The sequence below is a fragment of the Cuculus canorus genome, chromosome 1, assembly GCF_017976375.1.
Source record: "Cuculus canorus isolate bCucCan1 chromosome 1, bCucCan1.pri, whole genome shotgun sequence".
Classification (NCBI taxonomy): Eukaryota; Metazoa; Chordata; class Aves; order Cuculiformes; family Cuculidae; genus Cuculus; species Cuculus canorus.
The window spans coordinates 134,082,384-134,109,504 of record NC_071401.1 but is presented as its reverse complement, the minus strand read 5'-3'; the positions used below and the strand labels follow the sequence as shown (position 1 = coordinate 134,109,504).

At 38.4% G+C, this 27,121-nt stretch overlaps 1 protein-coding gene across 4 annotated transcripts; it reads left to right on the top strand.

Annotated features, from left to right (window-relative positions):
* Positions 1–351: 351 nt before the first annotated feature.
* LOC104067327 (1-acylglycerol-3-phosphate O-acyltransferase Pnpla3) lies at positions 352–23,610 on the top strand. Of its 4 annotated transcripts, none has more exons than XM_054078276.1 (10): positions 352–730; positions 6,930–7,162; positions 10,204–10,269; positions 13,138–13,347; positions 14,480–14,540; positions 16,615–16,830; positions 17,784–17,916; positions 19,143–19,259; positions 22,087–22,208; positions 22,932–23,065. In XM_054078276.1, exons 1-9 carry the CDS (start codon positions 448–450, stop codon positions 22,190–22,192), a joined length of 1,425 nt encoding a protein of 474 aa, XP_053934251.1. In that variant the 5' UTR covers positions 352–447; the 3' UTR covers positions 22,193–22,208; positions 22,932–23,065. The 4 variants fall into 4 exon arrangements, with proteins under 4 accessions (XP_053934251.1, XP_053934255.1, XP_053934238.1 ...); XM_054078280.1 differs by having other exon boundaries at positions 353–730; positions 22,162–22,208; XM_054078263.1 differs by lacking the exon at positions 22,087–22,208 and having other exon boundaries at positions 358–730; positions 22,932–23,610.
* Positions 23,611–27,121: the final 3,511 nt, after the last annotated feature.

The window sequence follows — 27,121 nt, the reverse complement described above, 5'->3', positions numbered from 1 at the left end:
TTAGAAGCCTAGTATTAACATTGTGGATTTTCCTCTCGAAGTTTATTACAGGATTATCGCACAGCGCTCGCTGTCACACAGCTCCTGGGACACAGAAGGGGCGGGGTTCAAGGAGAAGCCAGCCGCCGCGCAGGGCGGAGAAGCGGAGCCAGAAGAGCCGCCAGGAGCGCGGGGGGCGGGCACCTCCCTGACAGAGCCAGGCGGTGCGCGTGTCACGCAGTGCCGCGCGGTGACGGAGGAGGCGGGGCCTCATTTGCATCCGCGCAGCGGTTGGCTGGCGCGCCTTGGCCCACCGGAACGGGCGTGCGCCATTGGCTGCCACGCCGGCTGCCCGCGTAAACTAGGGGGCGGCCCCGCCGCAAGCGTCCCATTCGCTTGGTAGCGGCCGCTGTCGTCGGAGCAGTAGCAGTAGCAGTCCTGTTCTCCTCCTCCTTCGCCGCCGCGACGATGATGCTGGATCGCGAGCGCGGCTGGAGCGTCTCGTTCGCCGGCTGTGGCTTCCTGGGCGTCTACCACATCGGCGCCGCCACCTGCCTGCAGGAGCGCGCCCCGCACATCATCCGCGACGCCCGGCACATCTACGGCGCCTCTGCCGGAGCGCTCGCCGGCGCCGTGCTCGTGGCGGGCGGCTCCCTGGGTCAGCGGCGGAGCGCGGGGCGGGATGCGGGGCCGGGGGCGCCCCGGCTGGCGGCGCCGGGGGGGTGCGGAGCGGGGCTTCTCTTCCCTGCGGGTATGGCTCTTTTTTTGTCTCGCTGTCTTTCTCGTTTTCTGTCTCCGAAGAGGAACGCGACTCCTTAGATCTGAAGGGGTTGTATGGCCCTGTAAGTAACGGGCTGCTTTTTCTTTCGGGGAAGAGTGGCTGGAAAGCTGCCTGGCAGGGAAGGACCTGAGCGTGTTGATGGACAGCCGGCTGAACATGAGCCAGCAGTGTGCCCAGGTGGCCAGGAAGGCCAATGGTGTCTTGGTTTGTACCAGAAACGGCGTGGCCAGCAGGACCAGGGAAGTGATTGTCCCCTGTACTCGGCCTTGGTGAGGCCAAACCTCAAATACTGTGTTCAGTTCTGGGCCCTTCTCTACAAGAAAGACATTGAAGTCCTGGAGCATGTCCAGAGCAGGGGAACAGAGCTGTTGAAGGGGCTGGAGAATGAGTCTTAAGGAGCAGCTGAGAGAACTAGGGTTGTTTAGCCTTGAGAAGAGGAGGCTGAGGGGAGACGTTCTCAATGTCTACAACAGCCTGAAAGGAGCTTGTAGAGAGGTGGGTATTGGTCTCTTCACCGTGGTGACAGGCTATAGGATGAGAGGAAATGGCCTCAGGCTCTGCCAGAGGAGGTTCAGATTAGACATTAGGAAAAATGTCTTTACAGAAAGGTTTATCAGGCACTGGAATGGGCTGAGGGAGGTGGTTGAGTCACCATCCCCGGGGGTATTTAAAAGACAAGTAGATAAAGTGGTAAGAGACATTATTTAGTGGTGGGCAGGTATAGTTGGACTCGATGATCTCAAAGGTCTTTTACAATCCAGTGGTTCTATGATTCTTCTGTTCCCTTACATCCCTTCCAGTGCACATTTTACCTCCAGGTACACACAATTGTGTGTTTTCTTGAGGGTGAGGAAGGAGGCAGGTGGTAAAGGTAGTGTGTCTTCACCTTGGGTGGGCATTTAGCCACCCAGGCTCCAGAAATGGTCTTGACAATGCCTCAACTGTTTTCAACACCTGCGTGGTCAAATGCTCTCCACCTGTGTGGTCAGAGTTCACTGCCCCAGGTAAAGGGACAGAGATGTGTCCCCGTCCAAGTTGCTCCTATGCCTTTTGGCTTCAGAGATGCAAATACCAGCTTGGTAACAACTGCTTTGTGCAAAGTAGAGGAATTAAACCTGTTGGGAAAGCGGGAGATAGCTGAATCCTAACACCCTTGGAAGCAAGCAGACTAGCCCTGTCATCAATTTGAAACAATATTTACACTTTGTTGGGAAGCAGTCTTTCTGTTCTGTAGCTACCTATGCACATGGAATTTCAGTTAGCTTTAACTTGCTTCCTCTGAAGCTTCTCCTTTCTTGGGGTAAGGCTAAGAGTTAAGGTCAAGGCTTAGGTTAGCTTTAACATACTTTTCTTCTAATCTGTGCACAGTGTATTGCATAGGTCGCTTGGGTATATGATTAGAAACAGTGGATTGATTAAAATCACTGATTTTAATTGTGGTTTAAGTAACAGATTTAATCTTGTTTTGTATTTTTGCCTGATAAAAGATGTTAGCTTGCAGCTACATGCAGTCTCTCTTGTGAAATCAGTGGTTATTTTCTGGCAGTAGAAGTATACCTTACTTTTACCTATTCAGGATTTGTGAGAACCCAAATATACATTTATCTAGTGAATTAGACATGCTAGACATTCAAGCAAGCTTGATACAAGTGAAATAGTAAGGTGTTCAGGATGCTGACTGAAATGCACTTTAAAAAGTGTACGAAATATCTGGAAATCTGAAAATAGTTTTCCTTTTAAACCAAAGAAATCCTCTTGATAAAAGCTTGTTTTGTTCATGACTCAACGTGGAATGGTTTTGTTAACAGTACCCTTAACGGGTTTGGAACTACATGGTTGTGTAAATTCATGCTTCATCTTGCATATAGGTGGGGGAGGAGAGCAATGAGTGCTTATTTTGAATTAGGAGAGGGTTTGGGTTTTGCTTTTAAATTTCTGAAGGAACAGTTCATTGATTGAAACAAACAGTTCTCCGTAGCTGCAAGAGTAATGCTGTAAAATTCTTGTCCCTGCTGCTTAGCCACTGATTGCTATCACATGTGCTTAATTTCTTCAAAGCTTTAGCAATAAACTTGTGCTACTTAAACTTTTAATTTAATTTTGCTGTAGTGTCCTCACATAACATGCTTATTATGAGTCTAATATCAGCTTTTAAAACAATAACTATTTATTTTTAGAACGTATCCGATTTTAAATCTTAATAATTGTAAATTATTTAAGAAGGAAGTTGCTTTAAATATTTAAAGTGCTTTTAAGCACAAACAAAAGTATAGTGTTTACCTGAAAGTTTGTGGTTTCAACATTTTAATAATTGAGTCTTGCAGACTTTATATTATTGCCTTGTCCTTCCCTTCTCATGTGCCAGCTGAGATTTTTGCTTTTCTTTAACTAAGAGTATAGACAGCTAGCATGTGTGCAATCATTGCCCAAGGTATTGCGTTTTATGGGCAAGTGTGTTTCTTCTGGAAACTTTCTTTTTTAAAAAATGCAACTTGGGAATTTTGGAAGATGATTCAAAACCAGCCACATTCTAAAATCTATGAATTATTGTAAATTCATCAAGCTGAGAAAGTATTCCCAGAATAATTCAGTATCTTTTTAGCTTTTAATTTTTTGTGAGCTTGTGTGAAAGCAGAGGATTATAAAATAAGTTCTAAAGAAACACAATGTGGTATAATAATTTGATATATTTTATTAGTTTGTATTGTATGCCTCCCTTACACTGATATACTTTATTATGCAGTATTTGTTACTTTTGCAGTTGTTGTTCTAAGTCCCAAGTGTTTCACATGTGCAGTTCTTTGTGGGAACATAGAGGCAGACTCTTCTCAAAGATGGGTAGTGGAAGGATGAGAAGCAGCAGTCACAAGCTGGAACATGGCAAGTTCTGATGAGGTGTAAGGAAGAGAGTTACGATGAAGGTAGTAAAATATTGGAACAAGTGCCCAGAGGGGCTGTGGTATGTCTCGAATGTGTTCAAGACTTGACTGGACTCAGTCCTGCATGAATACACTTGATACATATAAGACTCTGACTGTGTATGTGCATATATGTATATGTGTGTATATATACGAGCAGGCTGTTTGACTAAAATTGATGTGCATACATCATGTCTTACAGGTTTGTAACTGGATGGTTTAAATAAAGGGTTTTCTTTGTGCTTCATGTCACCTGTTGGGTAGACAGCCTGAGAGTCTGTAGAATTTCAGGTTTTAATAAATGTAAACATTAGCCACGGAATTGGGGGAAAAAAATGGTGTACTTTTCCAGGCTGAGGAGGAAGTTTCCTGCATTGAATTTGGGTGAAAGTAGAGGGAGGAGCTTAGAGGTGACAGTTCCTTTGAGGATGAAGTGCATTCCGAACTATTCCAAACTGGATCTGTTAAGGTGCACTTATCTTGTTATATCTTCCCCATGGATGTCTTGGAGTTCAGGTGTTTTGATGGTAATGTGGTCATCCATTCTAGTGTGGCCCTAAAGAGAACGAGTTTGGTGTGAGCTACAAATATGATGTCAAGTTTTACTCTAGGAAACAAATCAATAGTTATTTAACCATTAGAAATAGAAATATAGGAAATATAACTAGAAACAGTTTGCATTTAATAGGAACATTTAATTTCTTTAGCTCTCTCGTATTTCAAAAAATGAAGTGGATGTACTAAGGTATTTTTGAAATCTCAGTCTGACTTGAGCTCTAGCCCACCTTCCTTTTTCAGAAGATCCTGTTATAGAATACGCCAGCCTAAAATGTAACTGTATTTTAGTCCTGTTGAGGAAGGAGGGGAGAAGGAAAAGAAGTTGGAATACTTTCAAGTCTGTTGAATTAATAGTGAACAGCTAATTCAATTTTCAGAGTTTTAGTATCACATACTGTTGTATGTAGAAACAACATTTTCTTTTTTTAGCTTAGGAGCCCATCTCATGTTTGAAATAGGTTACAATAAATGTAATCTGTAAACCTGATTTTTCTTTTCCTTTCCCTATAGACTATCCCAAAGATAGAAATTCTTATATGTGGAAGAGATGGTTAAACTGTGAAATCAAATGAATTTTGACAGGTAGTTATTTTCTGAAAGGAAGTTGAAATGAGAGGAGTTCAAATCTCAACTGTTAGAGGTCATCAGTATTGCAGCCCTTTAATGGAATACATAAAGTGAGCTGATACTTGCCTCACATTCTTTACGGTGAGCGATGAATAATCATAACACAAGGTTAGTAGAAGACAGTGGTTTACTTTTTTTTTTCTGCAGAAACAGGCCTGCAGTGCAAATGGGTGAAGATGTTACCATGTTTCAGTAATAAGTAATACCTTGACCTTCAGTTTGACAAGATGGTAGCTGGAAGAATAGGGTCAAGACCTAGCAGAGAAGTGAGAGCATGTGTATTTGTTGCTGATGTTCCATGCACCTAGTGCTCTTGGTCTTTCTTTTAGAACAAGCAATTTACTTCCTTGCTGCATCAGTTTTTAAATATGTACTTGTTTTGTAAAGGAAGGTAATGCATGCACTAAGACTGATGTTGCTGGACAGAGTTCCAACAGTTCAGTGTCTCAGACTCCTGCAACTTACCTGATTTTTATCTTTAGAATATTTAGAAGATTGAACATTGCTAAATTAGTTTATTAAAAAAGGGGGGTAATCTGTGTACTAAAAGAACTGCTAAAAATGTCTACATAACTGCTTTTGGAAATTACATCTTCACCTGCTGGAATATGACTTGTGCCATTTTTTTAATTGCACGTAAAATGTGTTTTACTAATCTAAGCATATATATATGGCCATGAACTGTAAGCTGCGTCTAATTTGTTTACTGTCTTCTGTAGTGGAAGGTGTGGACAGATGACCGGTATCAGTGGATTTATGGCCTAAGACTTCACTCTGTAAGGGCAGAATATAAAAATCATAGTTGTAAAAATGGAATGTCTGATACCTCAGGTTTGGTTTCTCTATTAGAGCTAACTCACTTGAACATAAACTCTTGGTTTACTGCGTTAAGAATGAGAAAGGTTTGGGTGTTGCTGTTTGAGGGGGGAAAACATAGTAGAAAGATAGCATTTTTGGAAATTAATCTGAATTCAAAGGCTTAAGCAGAGTTGTTTCCACCACAGTGCTCACTTTTAACTTGGCAAGTTGAATCCTGTCTATTCTAGAAAGAGTCCATGGAAGTTCAAATATGCAAATTCTGAAAATATTTTTAGATAACCTTGTAGTATATCAGCTGGGTTAATAACCTACTACTCTGACTTTCCTCCCCATCCCCTTTCTTCTACCAAGCTGCGGAGCTTATCAGGCAGTTTCCTCAAAATATGCTCTGGAGAAGCATGACAGTAAAAACTAAAACAAAACATTGAAGATGGATGAGCTTCCGTTCTTGCTATGACTAGATGTGTGGGTTTTAGAATGTTTTTAGTGTTCTCTGGGAACAATCCTTTTCTGTAGTGGTTTGATCAGATGCTGATTTAATTGGAGAAAAAATTATTATGTGACTGCTACATATTGGTAAAAAGGCAGCGATTTAGGTGTGGAACTAGGCCAGAGGTGTTAAGGTCTCCACATTGCTTACCCCATGCTTTAAAAATTTCCCTCCTGATATTCCTCACCATAAGTTCACATTTAATGTGTTTCTTTTATTGTGTTTTAATGAAAATGAATGGGGCCCTGAAACCTTAAATTTGGCTGAAGTCCAACAGGTGTTAATAGCTGTTTCTTCAGCAGATATACTGTGAACCTTGAATTTGTGCGTCATGCACTGTGGGGTTTTATGGATGTTGCATATGGAATATGTTGTGTATGTGCTCACAGAAGATCACTCATCTTTTTTTTCCTTAAAGAATGTGTTGCTGGAATTAATAATTCCTAACAGAAGAACCTTATATGGCTGTCTTACACCCACAGTCTACATTAAATAACATATAAGTGACTTAAGTGGCTGGGTCTTCACGAGGAGTTCTATTTGAAAGTCTAAAGTTACTATTTTTCGTCAGAAAACTCTTGAACGGTGTTAAACACTACTGGACAGGTACTTTATCTGTTAAATAAGCTTTTGAGTTTTCATGCTAGCAGTTGGAGACAAAAGTTGGAGCTCTAGCCATGCTTTATTGTTGGAACTGTGTTTTGGGATTTATTTTGATGTATCTTCTGTTCTAAAATGAAATGCATTTTATTTTCAGCTCAGGCTTGCGCAGATGTTCTGGCATTAGCCAAGGAAGCAAGAAAGCGAAACCTAGGTCCTCTTCATCCTTCCTTTAATGTGATAAAGATAATAAGAGATGGACTGATGAGAAATCTTCCAGAAAATGCTCACCAGTTGTCATCGGGCAGACTGTGTATTTCACTAACCAGAGTATCAGATGGTAAAAATGCATTGATATCTAATTTTAACTCTAAAGAAGAAGTTGTCCAGGTATGTTTATTTTTGGCAGCTTTTGAAATTTCGGTACTCTTGTGTCCATTTGACTTCATCCATGAGATTTCCATTTTAAACATTTTAAACATTATGATTTTGAAAGTATTTTAAAGATTAATTCAAGCTTCATTATGCTAAATTCACTTACTAGTTTTCCTAGTCAATGTGTCTGTGAACTGTTTCAGTGAGTAGGTGCGAGGAATCAGTCTTAAGAAGGATAAATGCCTTTAAAGTGCAGTATCAAACCATATCCTTTATGAATAAGAATTTTTTAAGACAATTTCTATAAAAGCAGTGATCGAGAAACAGTCAACAATAGCTTTTTAAAATTCTTAATATCAGTTATGAAGCTGTTCTAATATGATCCCAGGATATTGATGTTTGTGTCCCCAGTTACATACTTTGTTTTCTTACAAAATGTAAAACTTGAGTGAGTGATCATACACTTTTCCTTGCTAATTAGCATTTCTAGAAATGGTCTTTTAGTGAGTCTCGTAGGTTTTTTTTTAGATGGAATGTGGATACATTCTAAAAAAAGAAACATGGAATACCATCATCTTTTTTTAAAGGAATGCTTGATAATACCTTTCCCCACCCCTTCTTTTTATCAGTGTACTTAGAATTGTAGAATTGTTTGGGTTGGAAGAGACCTTAAAGATCGTCTGGTGCCAACGTAGAAGAACGTGTGTGTGTAAGGACGTGTGTATGTGTATGTGCACGCGTGCGATAGCAGACATATGAATTTCTTCTGACCTGAAAGGAAGACTCAAACGGAACAGCTATTGACATTTGAATCCCTGAAATATCACAGAAGAAAAAGAAAAAAAAAAAAAAAGAAAAAATCACTTCTCATCTCTTGAGCTACTGAAATGTCATTATTTATACACTGGAGCACTTACTGACATCTTGGTTGGAGACATAACTTTAAGGGCAGAAGTAGACACATTTCAAGAGAACTAGTCCTGGACATGGGCAAATTAAGCTCCTGTTGGTTCAGCCACTGCTTCAGGTTGTGAAGCCACTGCAGCTTTTGCTGCCTGTTCTACCAATGCTGAGGCTCTAGTAGCAAACACAGCATCTGTCACTGACAGGGAGGAAGGTTTGGGCATGTATGTTCAGCTACTACTCCAAGGACAGAGGAAGGGCTCTTGTTCAGAAGCAGCATTCCCCTCTCCTATGGTTCAATTCTGCCTAATGCTGCTAGAGGCTTTGAGCTGGCTTCCAATTTCAAACTCTTTTGCTTCCATCCAAAGACTTTCTGTATGTTAGTGTCTGTGTCTGCCACATCGATCTTCCCTCTCTCATTATTTTCCCAACCAATTATAGTGATCTGAATTTGCTCCAGTTTTAAATTTGGTTCAGTGGGAGCGAGAGCATTTTGTAATAAGTTGCTCCTAGAGAGATCACCAGATACTGCAGCTGGAAAGGCACGTGTTAAAATAAGCCTCAACATATACACAATAGACTTTTACTTTATTCACTCTGTATTTTGAGGTACCAAAGGTTATTACATTTAATTATTCCAAGCCAAAAGACATCATAGTAAATGCAGCAACAAGCAGCCTGTAACTCTTTTCATGTGCTGAGTAAAAATATACACATTACAAACTAGCTGGAGTAAAGATATTTGTTGAGACCTTTTAACAACAAAAGCATGGGTGGCTCGTTAGAAAGGGTGTAAGTCAGTATAAAAGTGAAAAGACTACTGAGAAGTGATAAATAGAATAGGATTAAAGTTATCTTCTTGTACCAGACAGTTGAGACTGAGCATCAAGAAACCTCATGTGCCCTGGTGTGATTTTAGAAGGCCTTCTAGTGTCAGTGATCTGTCTCTTGTTCTTCTTGACCTCAGCAGTTATTAAGGAATTGGGAGTGTGGTAGGGAAAGGGCTTGCACGTCTGAGCCGCAAAGATGAGGAAAAATCCATGACTCAGAACAGGGGTAACTTGTGCATGCCTGTCTCTGCTTCCCATAACATTCCCTTAAGTGGGAAGTTTTGTTTGCATGAAGAATCAGCATGTGAGGTTTTTCTTTCCCCACCTTCCCTACATACATATCTTTACATATGCCTACACACACACACACATTCCGCATGTAAAAATGATGCCTGTGTACTGATCTTTATGATTTAAAAAGCTCCTTCCTTAAATATCACCAAAAATAAATTGATGCATCAAGAGATGCTTCCACGGCTAAATCCTTAGGTTCTCTAGTGTGTCATATTTAGCCTCTAATGGAATACACAGTCTTTGTCCAAAAACATTTTTATCTCTAAATATTAGTTATTCCATCACAGTGACAGAGTAACTTCTTGCCCTCCCCACCCCATAGCAGTAGGTACAAACAAGACCATTGTACCAGGCTTTGCAGACTATTCCCATCACTGCACAAACAATCAGAAGGTTCCTTCATTATTCAGGTCCGAGGAAACACAGTAATGGAGGACTAACCACCATAAACGCAGAATATTACAAGAGGATCAAGCCCATTGGAGTCACTACATTTTCATGCAGGTTAACTCAGTGGAAAAACAGTGGTCCTTCAGATTGAGTTCAGTATATCCCAGATACACTCAGGAAAGCACCATAATGGATGGCAAAAGGAAGAAAGAAAACAAACATATAAAACATGTCATAATAATATTCCATGATCCTGAACAGAACCCTTCATTGCGTATATTGATCACAATAATGCACTATCAACTTCCTAAACATGATACAACTCATACCTTTGCCATACAGTGTCAGAGGACATGGAGATGCCCATCACTTTGCCTCTCGCACCCTTTCTTTGACATTTTGAAAATCCAGAAAAGAAAGAAAGAAAGAAAGAAAGAGAAAAAGAAAGAAAGACCTCCTCAGGCTTCCCCCAACTACCTCTTTTCCCCCCATAACTACCTCTTTTTTTCCCCACTTGCTGGGGATTTTCTTGGTTGCTTGCTTGGTTGTTTCTGCCGATATCTAAAGAGATACAGATAAATTATTATTTCAATAATAGAACAGATGCCATTTAATTTATACGGTCTCCTTCTCCTACAGGCTTTAATCTGTAGTTCTTTTGTCCCTATTTATTGTGGCCTAATTCCACCATCATTTCGGGGTGTGGTAAGTCTCTATTGTTAATATCTAAAAATTAATTTTAGCTATTCTGAAAATATTCAGACAATGTATATGTTTTTTCACTTAAACACAGCCATGTTGCAACTTGTCAAGCAGGGTAACACTAAATATGTGGAAAATCTGTTATGTATATTTCTTCTCCACTGCACTGTGTGAAGCACACACGGATGCACATGCACTTGCTTGCGCTCTCTCGGTTGTGCTCTCTCTCTTGAATTTCTTGCTTGCTGATGGAGTCATTAAAAGGGCTATTCTAAGCTAGCAAGTATTTAAATTAATGACAAATATGGATTGAAGAAAGTTATGCTCATTCACCTGCATAAATGTTTAAGAAGAGTCACTTGTTTAAAAAAGAACCAATCTTACAGCATAGTTTATTGTGCATATTTGTGTTCTTGCTGTAAGTAGAGCTGCCTTAAAATTGGATTAAAGTTTCATGTTCAGGTGGATATCAATAAAGCTCTTTAATATCTCCTGTCATTTGTATTCAGTGTAAGAAAGATTGCTTTTTAAAGGTAAAGTGTCAGCGTATTAGTCTGTTCTGTTATTTCACAGGAACTGTTGGTTATGAAACATCTTAATACTTCATGGCTGTGCTGTTTTTTTTTTTTAAATTCCCCATTAAAGGAGTAACAACTGCAGAAAAGTTAGTATAGTTTGTTCAGGTGTTGTGATTAACAGATCTGGAAGGAGATGTGCAATTATAATCAAGGCAGTGACATTTGTGGCTTTTTGTATAGTGTTGCATTAACTTTTATTTTCTTTCCTTCCAACTTTGGTGCTTCTTACACAAGGAGAGGGGGAGAATATTGAAAGAAAATTGAAAACATCTTTAACAGGAGTTGGTTACAGAGTGTTGTAAAGGCCGTCTGGAAGTGCTAAAAGATCATAGATAGACATGAAATGTATTATCTTTGTGCTGTAATTTAAGCAAAATTGATTAGAACTGTGCGGGGATTTTTCTTTATCTGTACTTCTAAACCTTGTATGTCTCCTTAAACTCTTCCAGATTAAAGGTGTTATGAAAACAGGACGTTGGACTGAATCCAAGGTTTACGTGGATCCAGGCTAATCTGGCTATTCTGTTCTTGTCACCAGACAACAATGTTATTTTAAAAGGCTTAGTTCAGAGTACAAAAACATACAAATAATGCTTTGTTTGGTTTTATTTTGAGGGAAGGGGAAGGAAGGAATCTTAGTGCCCTTCTGATCTTCACAATAATTTGATATTATCTTAAAGCTTAGGAGGCATTTTTCATGTAACTTGATAAGAATACCACAGTTCCATATGCTTGGCAGGACTCCTATAGGGTTTAAACACAGTAGAATGTCAAATATGTAAACTTTGTATCATCTTGTTATTTACTGGCTTGGTGATTCATGCATGCATACTTTAAAACAAAGCCTTAAGGATAACTTTCAAGTAGGTATATTTAACTGCCGGTTGTGAAGCTTTTGAATGTGGTGGGTTTTGTTTGTTGGGGTTTTTTTTACCCCTTTCAAACACAGTAATTGTTTTGGATTAAAAAATTATTAGGGGGGACAGATAGGCAGAATCTCTAAATAATTAAAACCATTTACCTCTGTTGAACAGTGATTCAGATGTGTACTTCCAGCTTTTTGTAATTTTATGAGAAGACTGCATGTTATGGCTCCACCTTTGTCAAACCTGTTGTATTGTACTGGCTTCTTCCACAAAGGATTTTGTGATTGCACATGTACTTTCGTTATTGCATTATACACCTACAGGCATTTTGTCAGCAGCTGTATGCTGCTGTCTCTAAAGAGTGTCCAAGGAAGCTGAGAGGTAGTAACAGGCTGCTTTAGAAGAGTATGTTGAGTAAATTGATTTGGGCTGTCTACTTCCTAATTCCTGATATGTTTCTCAGCGTGGTCAGGGAGTGAGTAGCAAGGCAGATGAATTGATAATCCAGATTGCTCCTACTTTAATCAACCTCTTCTGCTTCGTTTACAAGACCTGCAGGTTATGTCTCTTGCCTAGTTAGGAAGAAGGAAAATGCAGCCACTAAACCAGCAAAGCTGGTGGTCTTTTGCCACTGTCAAAACAAACTAGCAGCAATTGGCCCCACTGGAAATGTGACTGTTGTGAGTGAGTTGTCCTTGTCATTTGCAGCTGCAGCACTACAGATTAGTTATCCTGATACAGAATTCTAGTTCTTGGATCTTAAAGTGTTTGAGATGATGATGCACTAAAACTACAGAAATAGGTAATTCAACATGAAGGAGACAAAAACATAACCTGGAACAGCTTTTAAACTTCCACTTGAAGCAAAATAGATATCCATGGCTGTTGGCAAGGTTCCTGAAGCATTGTCTCTTTTTACTTACAGTTTCTTCACATCTAAAAATTTATCATGTTTTTATATCAAATTCTAATTACTAAGAGTAATTTTAAGTAACTCTAACTGAGTGGTTTAGTGTCATAGAACTTGAGCTTTGAAGTGTATAGCTATTCTTTTAATCATATTCTTTCTAAAAAAAGTAACCTGGTAGCTCTTTGGTTGATGCTGTCATTTGAGGAAGAGGAGACAGTGGCACTACTTTTTCTCTGCACATTGAGTAGGATTATGGTCTTTAAAATTGATTTGGTCTTTCTTAAACATACAGAAAAATCCCAAATCACATACTCTTAGGCTATCTATGGAACTATAGATAGCAATGGGGTTTTTTTAATTGGTGTTAGAGGACAAAGCATGCTCCCCAAAATGGGAGCATAGGTAGAGACAGCTCCATTACAGTCTTAGATACTATTTAAGTCTTGGATGGGAAATCTGCTGTTTGTGAATTTTCGGTGTTCAGCTTTTGATTTTTTGTTTCTATTCATTTTTGTAGCGCTACGTGGATGGAGGAATCAGTGACAATTTACCTCACTATGAATCTAAGAATACCATCACAGTTTCGCCTTTTGCTGGGGAGTGCGATATTTGTCCAAAGGGGAAGTCTGCCAACTTCCATGAAATGAATGTGACCAACACCAGTATTCAGCTCAGTTTGGGAAATCTTTATCGTTTAACACAAGCACTCTTTCCACCAGAACCTAAGGTAACTCACTGCCTTCAGGTAGATACTAAAACATCTTTCCATATAAAAGCATTGCAGAAAGCCCACAGTAATCTTAGCATTTTCTCTAGTTATATAAACTTTTCTGGTGATGTTTCTCCTCTTGTTTCTTTTTTTTTCAGCTTGTTTTCATTCTCCTTATTTTTTAGGCTCTCTTAGACTAAAAATGCATGTCCTGCTATTGGCTTTCAGTATTTATTTGGGAATTAACACAGGATTCTATCATAAAATCAACATTGGTAAATTAATAACTGTCAGTTCATAGTCTTTTCATGTTTACCTGCTAATTAGGTGCTTCAGAATTTAGCAGAAGCTCTAAAGTTTCATGCTTCTGTAAAGTTCTCAATTAATACTTCAGACAGGCAAGCTGCCTTTAAACTTCGCTAAGTGCTGCTAATTGCAGATCTGATAAGGTAAGTATTCTTGAATTGCAGTTGTGGAAGCTGAAAAAATGAAGACAGACTTTGCCAGTTGGCTTGAGATACATTACAGAGAAGTCATGTTCCCGACAGCTACAGATGTAATTTTTTAATTGAGGGCTTTTTGACCAGTTGAAGAAAAATGTGAAATTCTACTTATGTAGGCTTTAATTTTTTTTTTTTTTTTTTTTTTTTTTTGTCTAGGACTACTGTGTAGGTGAGCTGGTGTTGAATCTGGTGAAAGATGTTTTCATATGGAAGATTAAGTCTGAGCTTGAACATGAGAATTGCATAGCTGACTTTTCATAGTTTTGGGAATTGGAAAGCACTGGGAGGGAAAAGGGGAATTGGCATACTCCATGCCATCCTATTACATTTTTGCTTGCATCTGCTGAAAGGCTAGTCAAAGAAACAAAAAGAGAGGGACATTCTTGCAAACTCTTAGCATGCTCTCCTTTCAGGTGAATAATTTAGTGCATGTGTAATAGCTGAAAGATAAGTTCATGTATGCATGATTGTGTATGTGTCATCACAGTAGGAATACTGACCTGAATCTGTTGAAGTATAGCAACTGTTAATGTAGTTTTTTCTTGCAAGAATGGAGGGTGGATCGAAGTAGCTTTTCATTCTGCAAACTTTCAATCTTGAAGTTGAATCTTTTTTTATTTGTCTGATTCATTTCCCTGTGCTTGCAGGTACTAGGAGAGATCTGCGAGCAAGGATATTCAGATGCTCTTAAATTCTTGAAAGAGAATGGTATGTTGTGCTTGTGGATATTTATTGATGATGTGGTCTTAACCCAAGTTTGAAGAAATAAGCAGAGTGAAGGGGTTGTAAGTAGCCCAGAAGAGGCTAGGTCTTTGAGGTTTTTGAAGGGATCCTGATAAGTTTAGTTCTTGTTCTGAATTTCACTTGATATTTATATCATGTAGTTGTAGTAACTATTCACCGGAGTCAAGTGGTGCTGCTACACAGGAACTGAACTTTTGGATTTCTGTCAAATTTGTGTGACATTAATATTAAGGTATTATTAAGTGAAATTACCAAATAATTCCAGTTCTAGGGAAATCATATTGTTAGTTTCTTGTGTTCATTGTAAAGGCTAGGAATAGGCTATTGTTATCCAGTCCTGTGAAACCTGTGTCATCACCTCCTCTCTGCTATCGTCCAAGTGAATTTCTAGATAAAGCCTTGTAGTCTAGAATTGGGAGCTGGCTAACATCTATATAAATCCAGTAACAGGCAAATCCTTAGTCTGTGTTGTGAAAGACTATTGAAGAAGACAACTTGTAATGTAGCAGTTGTTAGAACCTAGATAAGCTTAAGAAGAACTCTATGTTGCTCTGCTCTATTCCTAGACTTCTAGTGACATTTTACATTAATAAATGTAATTGCTCTGCATACTTTGTGACAAGCAAGTTAAAAACAGTCACTTGATATTAGCATAGGTAACCATGTTTTAAATATGCCTAGTCCTTGTAGTCTTTGGATGCAGAAGCAAATTGGTACTGGGTTGGATTAGAGGAATGGAAACTGAAATGTGATGGTTGCTCTATTACAGGTAGTACCAGCTGCAGTATTGTAATGCAATCACAGATTAATTAGGTCACTGCTTGTACTCTTTTATAACAAAATACTAAATAGTCATGTTTTCTTGGAACAGTTTTCTTCACTGTTAAAGAATGTCACAGTTCTGCTTAAAACTTCTATTTTCTAGTAATAGTATTAAATATTTAATGAGAGAGTCCTGCCTTATACCTTTTACCAGGTGATTAAAAGCACAAGCTATACAAAGAGCCTGTAATTTGTGGTCGCCTGTACTAAGACAGGTCCTGTTACTTCTTTTACTATACAGTATCCACAAGTTCCCCGTGTGTCTGTATCTGATATTCCTTGGTGTCTTTTCCTCACATCCTCTGTGTATTGCACTATTGTCCTCTTTTTTCACACTACTGATTCAGTAATCACCTTTGTTTTTAGTCTGTGACAGGTTTGTCTTCAAGCTTAATCGGTGATAATTATAACCTTTCCAGACTTGTTCATTATGCATCTCCCTTCTTGTTATTTCAACTGTAGGAGTTAATTTTTTCCACCCAGGTGTAACACTTCAGAAAACTTTTTACTAAATTCACTGTATATTCTTTTACATTTGTTTTTTTAGGAGTAATTGTAAGTAGGATACAGATTCTTTTATATATAGGTATGGGTCCTAGTCAGCTTGGTAGTCTTTATATTATAAACTTTATAATGATTTTCTGGATAGTTAGTATAAATAACCGTCTTGTATTTTTAGCTTCATGCTTTTTATCTGGTGCTTGTTTCTAAGGTCATTATCAGTACTATTTCTTAATTGGCACCAGTTTTGCAAGGCAACCACTGTTGATTTAGATCTGGACTTGCATATCATAAAACAATATTGTAGCTTATTCATTTTCTTTCTCTTGCTGGGTCCAATTTCCCAGATGTCTGATGTGGTTTAGGTGTCTTCTTTCAAATAAATATTAAATCTGTTTTCTTCCTCTCCTTTTAAATAATTTGCTTTCTTGCTGGAAAACAACTTTGGTAAATGACTTTGTTTCCAGTGCAGTTTCAGTTTATTGGTTACCTTTTTGTTTTCTTCGGAACCTGTTTTAAAGACCTAACCTGCGAAAGAATATTCCGTCAGTGTGATTTAAACATTTGTGGGATTGTAAGAGCAAGTGTATTTGACACTGAGTAGATAATGTTCCCTCAGGGCAGGCCTTTGTACAGATATGCAGGCTACAAGTACTGTGCAGGTACTCTGAAGACCTGTGGATCAAACCTAAGAGGAAGCTCTTGACTCTTGCAGGTATTCTGAAGGACTCAATTTATATCCACTTGTCCTTCACAAAAAGAAATCCTCATGAAGCTGCAGAACACATTGACCATATGAAGAAAAAGACATTGACAGAAAATAACAAAGTAGAAACTTTGAAAATCGAAGTACTTAATGACCAGCTGAAGGAAAATCCATGGCCTTTGGAAAAGAGCATATTTGAGAGTCTACCTCCTAGACTTCGTAAAGGTACATTCTTCAAACTGTTTCCTGGCAGATGAAATGGCAAAAGGCAAACTTTGAGTTCTTTTTCTACTCTGTTCACTTTTGTAATTTGCCTAAGATGCTTTTTATTTATGCTTGTGATACTAGAGACTAGGTCAACCTAGAAAAGTTCTTTGGCCACATATTAAATGTGAACATGTACATTTTGATATAGCAAAAGAAATAAGATTGAAGCAAGAGGAAGGAGTTACTTTCAACGCTGCAGAGTCATTAGTTGAATTCTCATTTGGTTTTGTATAAACTTGATACATGCACAGTATTTTTGTAAGCACATTTTTCACACCAAAGTTGAATCTCAAATCCAAACACCGGTTATCCCCATCTTATTTTCAAAACAGACTTCTGTGTATTTCGAATTCTCTGGCCTTCCTGTCTTTTAATAAGCCAATAATAGACCAAAAGCACTTCTGATATTTCTTTAATCTTTAACTTTTACCTAGTATTTTATGGATACTGACTGGTATTTTCAAGATTTGAAACTTATGACCCCAGTAACCGCAGAGAACAAAATTTGAAGGGTAATATTTCTTACAACTATATGTAACAACTGGAATATGTGAAATTCTAGAATGTAAACAAATTCCTTAGAGTTGTAGCGTCTCTAACAAGACAAGAATGCTATATAAACACAAGTATTTTTGAGGGGTGAAGTTTACATTTTTATTATAAATTAATTCTTAAAATTATTGCTTAAAAGTTGTGGCCTTTTGTTCCTGTGGTAAGAGTCTGTTTCCCATCTTTTAAAAGAGCGTAGAGGAGATTGGTGGTTAGAGTGCCTTGAGATTATTTCTGTAATTTTCATTCTGAGTTTTATTCAGTAACACTTGATAATGTTGATTGAAGATTACTGAACTTTGAGCACATTTTTTAAGCTGTCTTCAAATAGTCTAACATATTTTTTAAAAATTATTCTTAAGCACTGCAGGAAGCTTGTAAAGAACAGAATGGATTCTATGCTCAGTTCTCTAAACTCTTCCCGATACGAGTGCTATCCTATCTGATGCTACCATATACACTACCTGTGGAATCTGCTTACTCTGTTGCTTTACGGTAAGGAACTTCTAATGAACCACTTTAGAATTACTGTACTTTTGGAAATTTACTCACTGTGAGCTATTACAGTGTTGTAGGCATTCTGGTACTCTAGAATTCAAGTGGTAACCATTCAAAGACCATTATTTCTACCTACATAATGCATCCTCTATAATGCAAGCCTTTATAGTCTAAGGCTAGATAAATAAACAGTAAGATTCCTAAACAATTTAGTCTTATTAGTAGTAGTAGTAATAGTAGTAGCTGTCTTGATTGATTTCAAGCTGAATTGCTTGAAAGAAGCACCCTTACTTTTGCTTTCCTGGAGCACATCATTTATTACTACTACTGTGCTCTGCAGTGATATTTAAATTATGTCCACATAGTGCTTGTGCTTTAGCTTCTTTCTGAAGTCAGAGGTGAAATGCAGTGTTTATGCACCATATAAATTTTCTTACTAGGCTTGTTTAGGTTGACTAAAAGTTATACTTTTGAAACAGGGCTTAATTGTATAAGTGTTTCCATTCCAGGAAAGGAGGAATTACGCTAAATTAATGCACCGTGATCCCTAAGCTCTGTGCTTGCTTAAGAGAATTCCAGTCCTTCAGCAGCAGATGTCATTGCTGTCTTTAGGAAATACTTGAAAAATCAAATGTTCTGTAAATGGAATCATATAGAACTCCAATGAAATATTTTGTTTCAGTGTCATTTAATGTGGCACTGACTTCTGTGTCATTTTTTGGTGGATAGTGAGAAAGCAAGTTTCAACAGAATTTGTGGGTTTTCCCTCTTGTCCCCTTCTGGTATAACTGATTTCTATTAAGGTAAAAAATACATTTGTGACATTGTTCTGTTTCTGCCTTCTATTTGTTCTTCTGTTGTGCTTTTCTTTTGTTCCTCCTTCCTCTTCCACCTGACTTTATACTGACCAGAAAGTTCCTACAGCATAGAAAGAGGTCTTGGAGACAGGAATATTTTACAGGCTTCCTAAATGTTTGTCATAGGGTGTGCAGTGCATATAGTGGTCAGCCACTGAGCATAGATCAGAGATGCAGTATTCTGTGCTGCTTTTTTCTTATCTTGTAGTAAAGAGGTAAGTGGGTATTTAAGGAGGTTCAGAAGAACTTGAGACTTTGGTAGGGGAGTTCACTTGGGGAGAATGAAAACTATTATTTTGTTGGATGTTGGACATATAACACAGATTATATCTGCTGCTTACAAGCATATTTTCATTTTGATTGTAGGTTAGTAAACTGGTTTCCTGACATGCCTGCTGATGTTCGATGGATGCAAGAACAGCTTTGTCGGATTGCTGGTGCGGTTTGTTCCCAAGCTAAGAGCAAGCTGTTCTGTACATCCAGGTAACTGGAGTCCTGGCACATGCAAATGATGCATTTTTAGAAATTCTCTTTTTTTCAGAACTTCAAGTACTTCAATTTTCTCTCTTAACACAGGATTAATGATTTTCTCAAAGGTACACAAAATAGTTCTCACTGCTTCTAATCCTTAGCTTTGTTTCTTAATTATCTTTTCTGGAGCTTCTTATTTGTAACTGATCAATGACTGCTACGTATTGTAGATGTTCCCTGTTGGTAGGCTTATGCTTTTGGGAGGGTTGTGGATCATACCTTGGACTGAGAATAGAGACCTCATTTCTGCTCTGCTCTATAGTAGCTGGAGCAATCAGGAAAAAAAAGAGAGGGGAAAAGATGTTTTAAACTAGATGTGGAAGATAAGAATGGGAAAACATTGGGAGAAAGACTAGATTTGTAGGAGTCCGGACAGAGTAAGAGTTAAAGAGTGGATGAATATTGTCAGAGTCTGTAGAGGAACAACCACAAATCCAGGGCTGAAATGCGTAGAGTAAATTTATTTTTGTTCCCTCGATAGCTGGGGGATCCCCAAAGCAGCACCTGGGCCAAGGCTCACAATGGGGGATGCAGGCACAGCAGAGCTCACTCCTTGCTAGAGGATTGATGAACCTGATGTTTTTTGCCTAGTTTTCAGGAATTTGTGCAAGCCTAGTTTACCACTGTGCTTTTGCCCTTTCCCACAGTAGGGCAAGAATCTCAAGCATTTTCAGTAGGGTGCACCCAAGTGTATCACAGACCTATGTTACCTGAACACAGATGTTCTACTTGTCAAATACACAAGCACAGACAGAAATTAGAATGATAGGCGTATTTTTCTACACCCCAGCTGCGAGTCACTTGAGTGTGCTGTTTACAGTCTTAACTGATCTTCCATTATTTTCTCACATATATGAAGGGTGGTCTTGTTAGATAGCTGGGAAGGAGTAAAATAAGATAAATTTTTAGGAGCCTCTAGTTCTGTGGAAGAGAAACCTCTACTCTAACCAGCTTGTAACTAGGTTCATGATGCTTCTCTTCACCAAGCTGGTGAGATATTTAGCCTTTAAAGCTTTTAAATTCTGTTAATCTTTGTAGTGTTACATGTATGGAGGAATCAGTTACAATTCATATCAGTATGAATTTAAGAATACTACTACCATTTCTCATTTTCCTGTGAAGTATGGTATTTGCCAAAGGAACTCCGAAAACTTTCACAAGATGAAAACTATTCAGCTTAGGTTTTCATGTCAAAAAATGGACTTGTTTCTGGAACAGTGACTTTTACAGTCATGTCAGACTAGGCTGTGAACAGAGAAATATATGCTCTCTCAGGGGCCCAAATACTTATAAATATGAAGCCTCTTAAGATTTTATTTGAAAAAGTAGAAATCCAGACTTCAGAGTGGGTCAGATCTATTTTACAATATTTTTTTTATGCTTGTCTCAACTGGAGTTGCTGGGTAGAAGGTAGAAGAAAGGGGAAAGTAATTAGCCTGATAAACTATTAGGACTAAAGAGAATTATTAAATGCTTCATAAAAGCTTCCATGAGAGAGCTGTAGCACTGCAGACTCCCAACTGCAGCAGTTATTTCTATTAGAGCATAGCCATGTTCTATATACCGCACATTTTTAAATGAAACAAAACAAAAAATACCCTTTCATTTGAGCCAAGAGTTCTTAAGCTTTTGTCTTTTTAGTTTTATTAATAAAGCTCAATAAGGAGGAAAATCAAAGATGCTTTTTCTTTGCCTTGGCAATGCTGTGCACTGAGCTACATGAAGCGCAGATTGATATCTATCTGAAAAGAACTGCTTGATGCTGTTTCCTTATAAGAAGCTTTGCCAGGTTCTGGATTGCCATTGTGAAAGACCTGCTTCATATGCGCCATCCCTTAGAAGGACAGAGTAGTCAAACTTACTGTTACATCTGGCTTAATGGAAGACTTAATGAGGTTGAAGCTTGTGTTTTCTTCCCCCTTGAAAGTATTAAATGATGGCTTTAACATTAGGTTGTAAAAATATTTGCTTCTTAGGATATTCAGTTTTATCCAGAATTCAGAAGCATTTAATTCCTGTGTACAAATAACCTTTATTCTCCCTTTCTGAATCAGTTAAAGTTTTTTCTTGTATAATATTAGTTGGATTTTGAAGCCATCTCTCTGAGCAGAAATGTAGTTCTTGGTATATGTTTGCTATCATCCTACTGTCACCTCTTCAGTTATGTGATACCACATGTAATCCAGTGTCCTTTTTTCCTTCTTTTCGTAATGGTATTTCTGATGCCTTTCCACAACAAAATTCAGTATAGTCATCTTCCTGCTTTTACCCTTATTTAGCAGCTTCTTCGTGTTTCTTACATTCCTGCCTTTCCAATCATGAGACTCTTACTTGGAAATGGGCCTTTGTAAGGCACGGTACCACAAGACTGTCTCAGATCTAACTTCTCAGAGGGGTTACCTGGCCATTGAGTCATGATTAATGACTCTTTGCATGTGTCAAGACCAAGATGTGGTTTCTTTGCATGTGGAAAGACCAAGCTATTGGGGCTAAAACAGAACACGATGATCATGTGGCTTTTGCTCTATGCTTTTGTGGTACAGGGTGATAGGCTCCCACTGAACTGTCAAACTTCTACGTTTTCTAAAGCCTTCCTTTAAGTGGATTTCTCATTCAGGTGCCTAGGTCCTGAGGCTCTATGTATAGAATCCTGCATTGTATTCTACAGGTGACTGTGGGCTTATGTTTCAACATCCACCAAGACCTTACAGCTGATTTTGCAGAAAGTAATCCCCCTACCTTTTTTTTTTTTTTTAATACTCTTCCTCTATGTCATCAGATCTAGCTTCTGTTTTGGAATCAAACTTAAATCTCATGAAAATTTGCGCTGTTTACACTTTGAAAATCCTTTTAGGAAACTTAACCTGGTTGATGGTATCTGCTAGTGCACCTAAACTTCAGGTATGGAAACTGGTGTTGAAGTGTGTGTATGACATATTGGGGGTATTTTGTGTGTGAGACAGGATATTGTGGGTTGTTTTGTTTTGTTTTTTTTCACAAAAGCACTACAAGAGAGGAGAGGAAACTTTAAAGAAAAAGCTGAGTGCTTTTGGTTACAACTTCAGTTTCCTGTTTCTCAGATTGGAAAAGACTAACCTGGTGATGCAGGTGCTGTTTTAGAGTGTAGGAAAGGTCTGTTCCAGCTGTTCAGGTTGGTCATAATTAGCTGGTTGAAAAGTGGAATGCAGAGATGACATTTGGGAAGTTGAACGACTATGTTTGCTACTCAACTTGTAAATGTTGAGACTATTCTTGTACCATTAGTGCCATGATTGGTAAATTGGGAAATATTCCAAGTGGACAGCTGGAGGAAGATCAGGACTATTTAAGAGGTAGTGTACAAACTAAGTCTGCCCTTGCAAGCTCGTAAGCTCAGAACTGTGGCTTTTAATATAACTATTTTATACCTACTTCTGAGGACCACACATAATAGCAGAGATTCCTTCTTTTAAATACGATCATTTCAAGATCCTTTTCCTGTTGTCCCATATCCTAACTCAATAAATGCAATTAGAATTAACTGTTTTCCTCTAGTAGTGTTCTTTATATGAGATTCTCTGTCAAGCACCTGAACAGTAATAGAAATGTCATGGAAACACCTAATTTTTTTTTTTTCTTTAACAGGAAAGACAATTATGCATCACTAAGAAAATGTCAAACTGTCCCATCTACTATGGAATTTCATTCTTCATACTGCCACCTTAAAATGCCTCATTCCTCTGTGGACCTTGAAACCTGGCTCTGGGAATCTTCATGCTTCATGCAGTCAGCTATTGAGACTGCTCCTACTAACATGCAGGATCATTCAGACTTAAACTCTTATCCTGTTTTTCTCACAAATTGTCATGAGTCTGAGTTAGAAATAGATTTTGACTCCTCTTCAGAGGAAAGTTTCCATACTGCTCCAGAGTATTAATTTGGAAGTAGATTCCACAGATTACAAAATCCCAATTTGGCAGAGAAATTTAAATACTAAAGATCACATTGTGTATTGCCAATAAGTCTTGGAAAAATTATTTGTTTACAGCTTTCTGACAAATCTGCCTTCAGAGTTCTACTGTTTTAAGGATTATGAAAACAGTGGCTGCTATACTAAGTAACTGACTACAATTCTGTCAAAGCACCAGCTCAGTCAGCTATATTAAGACTGGTAGTAAACAGTCTCTTTCTGGAAAGATTTTTTTTAAAAAAAATCTACTTTCAGCCTACAACTGTAAATTCTGTACATAGACTGTTAGACAAACAAGCATTGATAACAAGCTTTTAAAAAACAACTCTTTTTTCTTAACAATATGTGTTAGGATGACTTTTATAGCACTTAAATGAAACTTGACTTTTACTTCATAAAGGGAAATATACAAACGAGCTTTTTAGTGGCCTCCAGTGTCTGTTTGCCTTATGTTTAAACATACTGTTGTGTTTATGGAAAAGTTGTCTGCATGAGATACTGTAGGAACAGTATTATTCTAGGTGGTTGTACGTATTTGTATTAATTCTCTGTGGCCCTTTTCCTTTTCAAATAAGTCAAGGAAAAAAGGCGTAAGAAATGGGACGCATCCCCCAGAAGTGTAAACAGTCGCAACTTCAGTGATTTCAGGAGGCTCTATTAGTACTTAATAAGGAATTAATACTTCAGTAAGTATTGAAAAGTAGGTTAAATAGTGACTGTGATTAGTAGCAAACAGTAATTTGAGAAGGTGTTTACAGAAAATGTTAAGCGAAATCAATGTATAGCAAGTGATGTTTAGGTCTTCTCTAGCTGCTGACCAATCATTCTCAATCATTTTTGCCCATCCAGCTAGAGAGATTTTTCTACCCTTCTTTCACTTTCTTCTTGCTAAAGGGGGGAAGAAAAAAGGGCTCCCTCCTGTCTCAGTGAGATATGATAATCCAAAAGAAGTTTTCAAAGACCAGTTGTTACAAGCAAACATTAGGACTTAGTGTCAATATCCAGGATGCTGTGCAAAGGTTTCATTAATGGGTTGAAAGTTAGCTGGATCACATCTGTATTAAGCAATGCACGGTTTAAAACACTCTCCACTATAAAGGTTCTGCATAATTTTAATCAAGAGAACACATTCATGTATGAATACATCAGGAGGAGTATATATGTGTTGACATTAACTATTCTTTTGATGTTTTGTTTTCATGTCTTGTACAGTTTTTTAAAGTAGATTGAAACAATGGCTTTTAAAGCTTTAAGTTGAGTTTATGCATGTGCTGAGTGGCAGGTACGTGACATTTGAAGGCTTCTCATGCATGCAGCTCAAGTGCAGCCCAGGAAAGAGACTATAGATACTTACTCTGAGTATCTTGTGCAAGGAGAAGCAGTGATTAGATTGTGATGCTCAGGAGAGGAAACTTTGGAATGTGAATTTTGGTATCCAGAAGTCTTGACAAATAGCAAAATTTAGCACTTCTGAATTGGACCAGCCTTTAAGCAGTTTCTCAGTTGTGAGTTCCTTGCACGTGAAGTGTTAAAATTTTACAACATGAAAATTGTTATTTAGAATGATGGGGGACAGGAGACGTAAGTGTCAAGCTATCCATTTCCATACTACAGAAGACTGGTGCTATTTTACTTCAACTCTTGTTCACTTCTTCTGTGCGTGTATCTTCAAATTTGCAGGAAATACTGGAAATGTTACTCTTAACTTCAATTAAAAGATACAACATCTCTTTTTTATTGTCCTTTTGTAACTTTAAACTTTCTATAGTTTAATTTTATAATGTTCTGCAAAATGTTAGTTTTACTGGCATGTGTTAGAGTTTAACCAAGAATGCCAATTGCTTCATTCTGTGTACAGGAATAGGTCTATTAACTACATGTAAATCAGTCTTTATTACTTGTTCTGTTGTGCACAGCTCCATTTTTGTCTCCTTTTTCTAAAATAAAAAGACAATCTCTTCTGTTACCAGGTTTTCTAAGCTTTCTTGAGTAGAATTCACCTAGTAGAAGTTAAATTGGAATGTATTAATTTCATTGAACACTTAAAAGATTTAATGTTTGCAAGGTGGCTTTTTTAAAAGTAGTAACTTAGGTTGTTACTCTGAAGTTTGAGAGGTGATTGATTGTGCTCCAGCTGGACCTGAAAGTCACCTTAAATTAAAACCTACTTTCTTTGTGTTCCCGTTTGAGCTAAAGCAGAATCAGTTGTCTAACTTTCCAGCTAAACCACCTCTGAGTAACTCCATTTTCTGAAAGCCAACTGTGTAGTTTTGAGACAGTGGTTCTCTTTAGAAGCAATAACATGGGGCACTGGTATGCAGAAAGGCCATTTCTTATACTTATTCCTGTAGAAACCAAGGCCATCCTCAAGTTCATAGTATTACTAGATTGGAAAAGACCTTTGAGATCATCAAGTCCAACTATACTTGTCCACTACTAAATCATATCCCTAAGCACTTCATCAACCCGTCTTTTAAATACCTCCAGGGATGGTGACTCAACCAGCTCACTGGGCAACCTGTTCTAGTGCTTGATAACTCTTCGGTGAAGAAATTGTTCCTAAGTGGAAGGGCTGTAAGTCAAAGAAGTGAAAAGCTCACGCCTGCAGGGAAAGGCAGACAGGACAGGTGACCTCAAACTGAACAACAAAGTACTCTATATGAGTCATTTTTGGTATAAAGCAGGAATCACGAGCATCACTCTCTTCATTGATGGCTGTCATCCACTGAGGACCTTGTCTTGTTTTTGCCCCTGATCCTGGATCCATGCATTCCTGAATCCAGCTCCACCAAGCCTGGGACCCTTTTCCCATCCCTGCTTTGCAGTATCTATGGTGACATAGTCATCAAGGGGTGGGAGGGTGGGGCTGCAATTTCATATATTTGTATATATTTTATTATTTTCTTAATAATGAAGAAAATAATATATCATCATTTTAATCCAGGGAAACTTGTTACTTGGGTCTGCAGGAAGAAAAGCAGCCTTGTCTCTAGTTTTAATAATTTAGAAGAGTAAGTTTTAATGTTGGTTGAAAATGACCAGGCTGATTTTTGTGAGGTCCAGTGAGCTATTCCTGCTTTATGTACTGCAATGTTCATTCATTCAGAGATTCATAGACTGGTTTGGGTTGGAAGGGACCTTAAAGATTATCTGGTTCCATCAGGGGACCCCTTCCACCAGACCAGGCTGCTCAAGTCCCCATCCAACCCAGCCTTGAACACCTCTAGGGATGGGGCATCCACAACTTCTCTAGGTTCTCTAGGTTGGTGCCAGTGCTCACCAACCTCATCGTGAATAATTTCTTCCTAATGTCTAACCTAAATCTCCCCCTGCCCCCCCACCACACACACAGACACACACAATTTAAAGCCATTCCCCCTTGTACCATCACTACATGCCCTCATGAAAGTCCCTCCGTAGCTTCCCTGTAGACCCCTTTTGCCTGTGAAACCTAGCTAGGAGTGGTTTGCTTTGATCACCCCCTCCACCTGAGGCAGGTAGTTACTATTACAAGAAGTGGAATATATTTTCTTTAAGCTAAAGTAAAGTTTCATCTATGCAATTGTGTTCTTTGAAAGTTAGATAGAATGTCCCTCTGACAGCATGTTTTCTTTAAAACTGTGTTTTCCCAGACACTGTTCGTTCTCTGGAGATGATAACATCAGCGTGATCTGTGCTGAACAGATGGGTCTGTTTCTGCGTTCGCCACTGTTTGCAGACCTTCCCAATCTCCGAGGCAAGGTCAGGCAGAGCAGAGCCAGCTCCAAGTCAGCAAGAAATTTGACTGTTGTGAAGTTCATAGTAGCATTAAAATTAGACCTTGGAAAGTAACAGAATATGCATAAGATTTCTGGGGGGATTTATA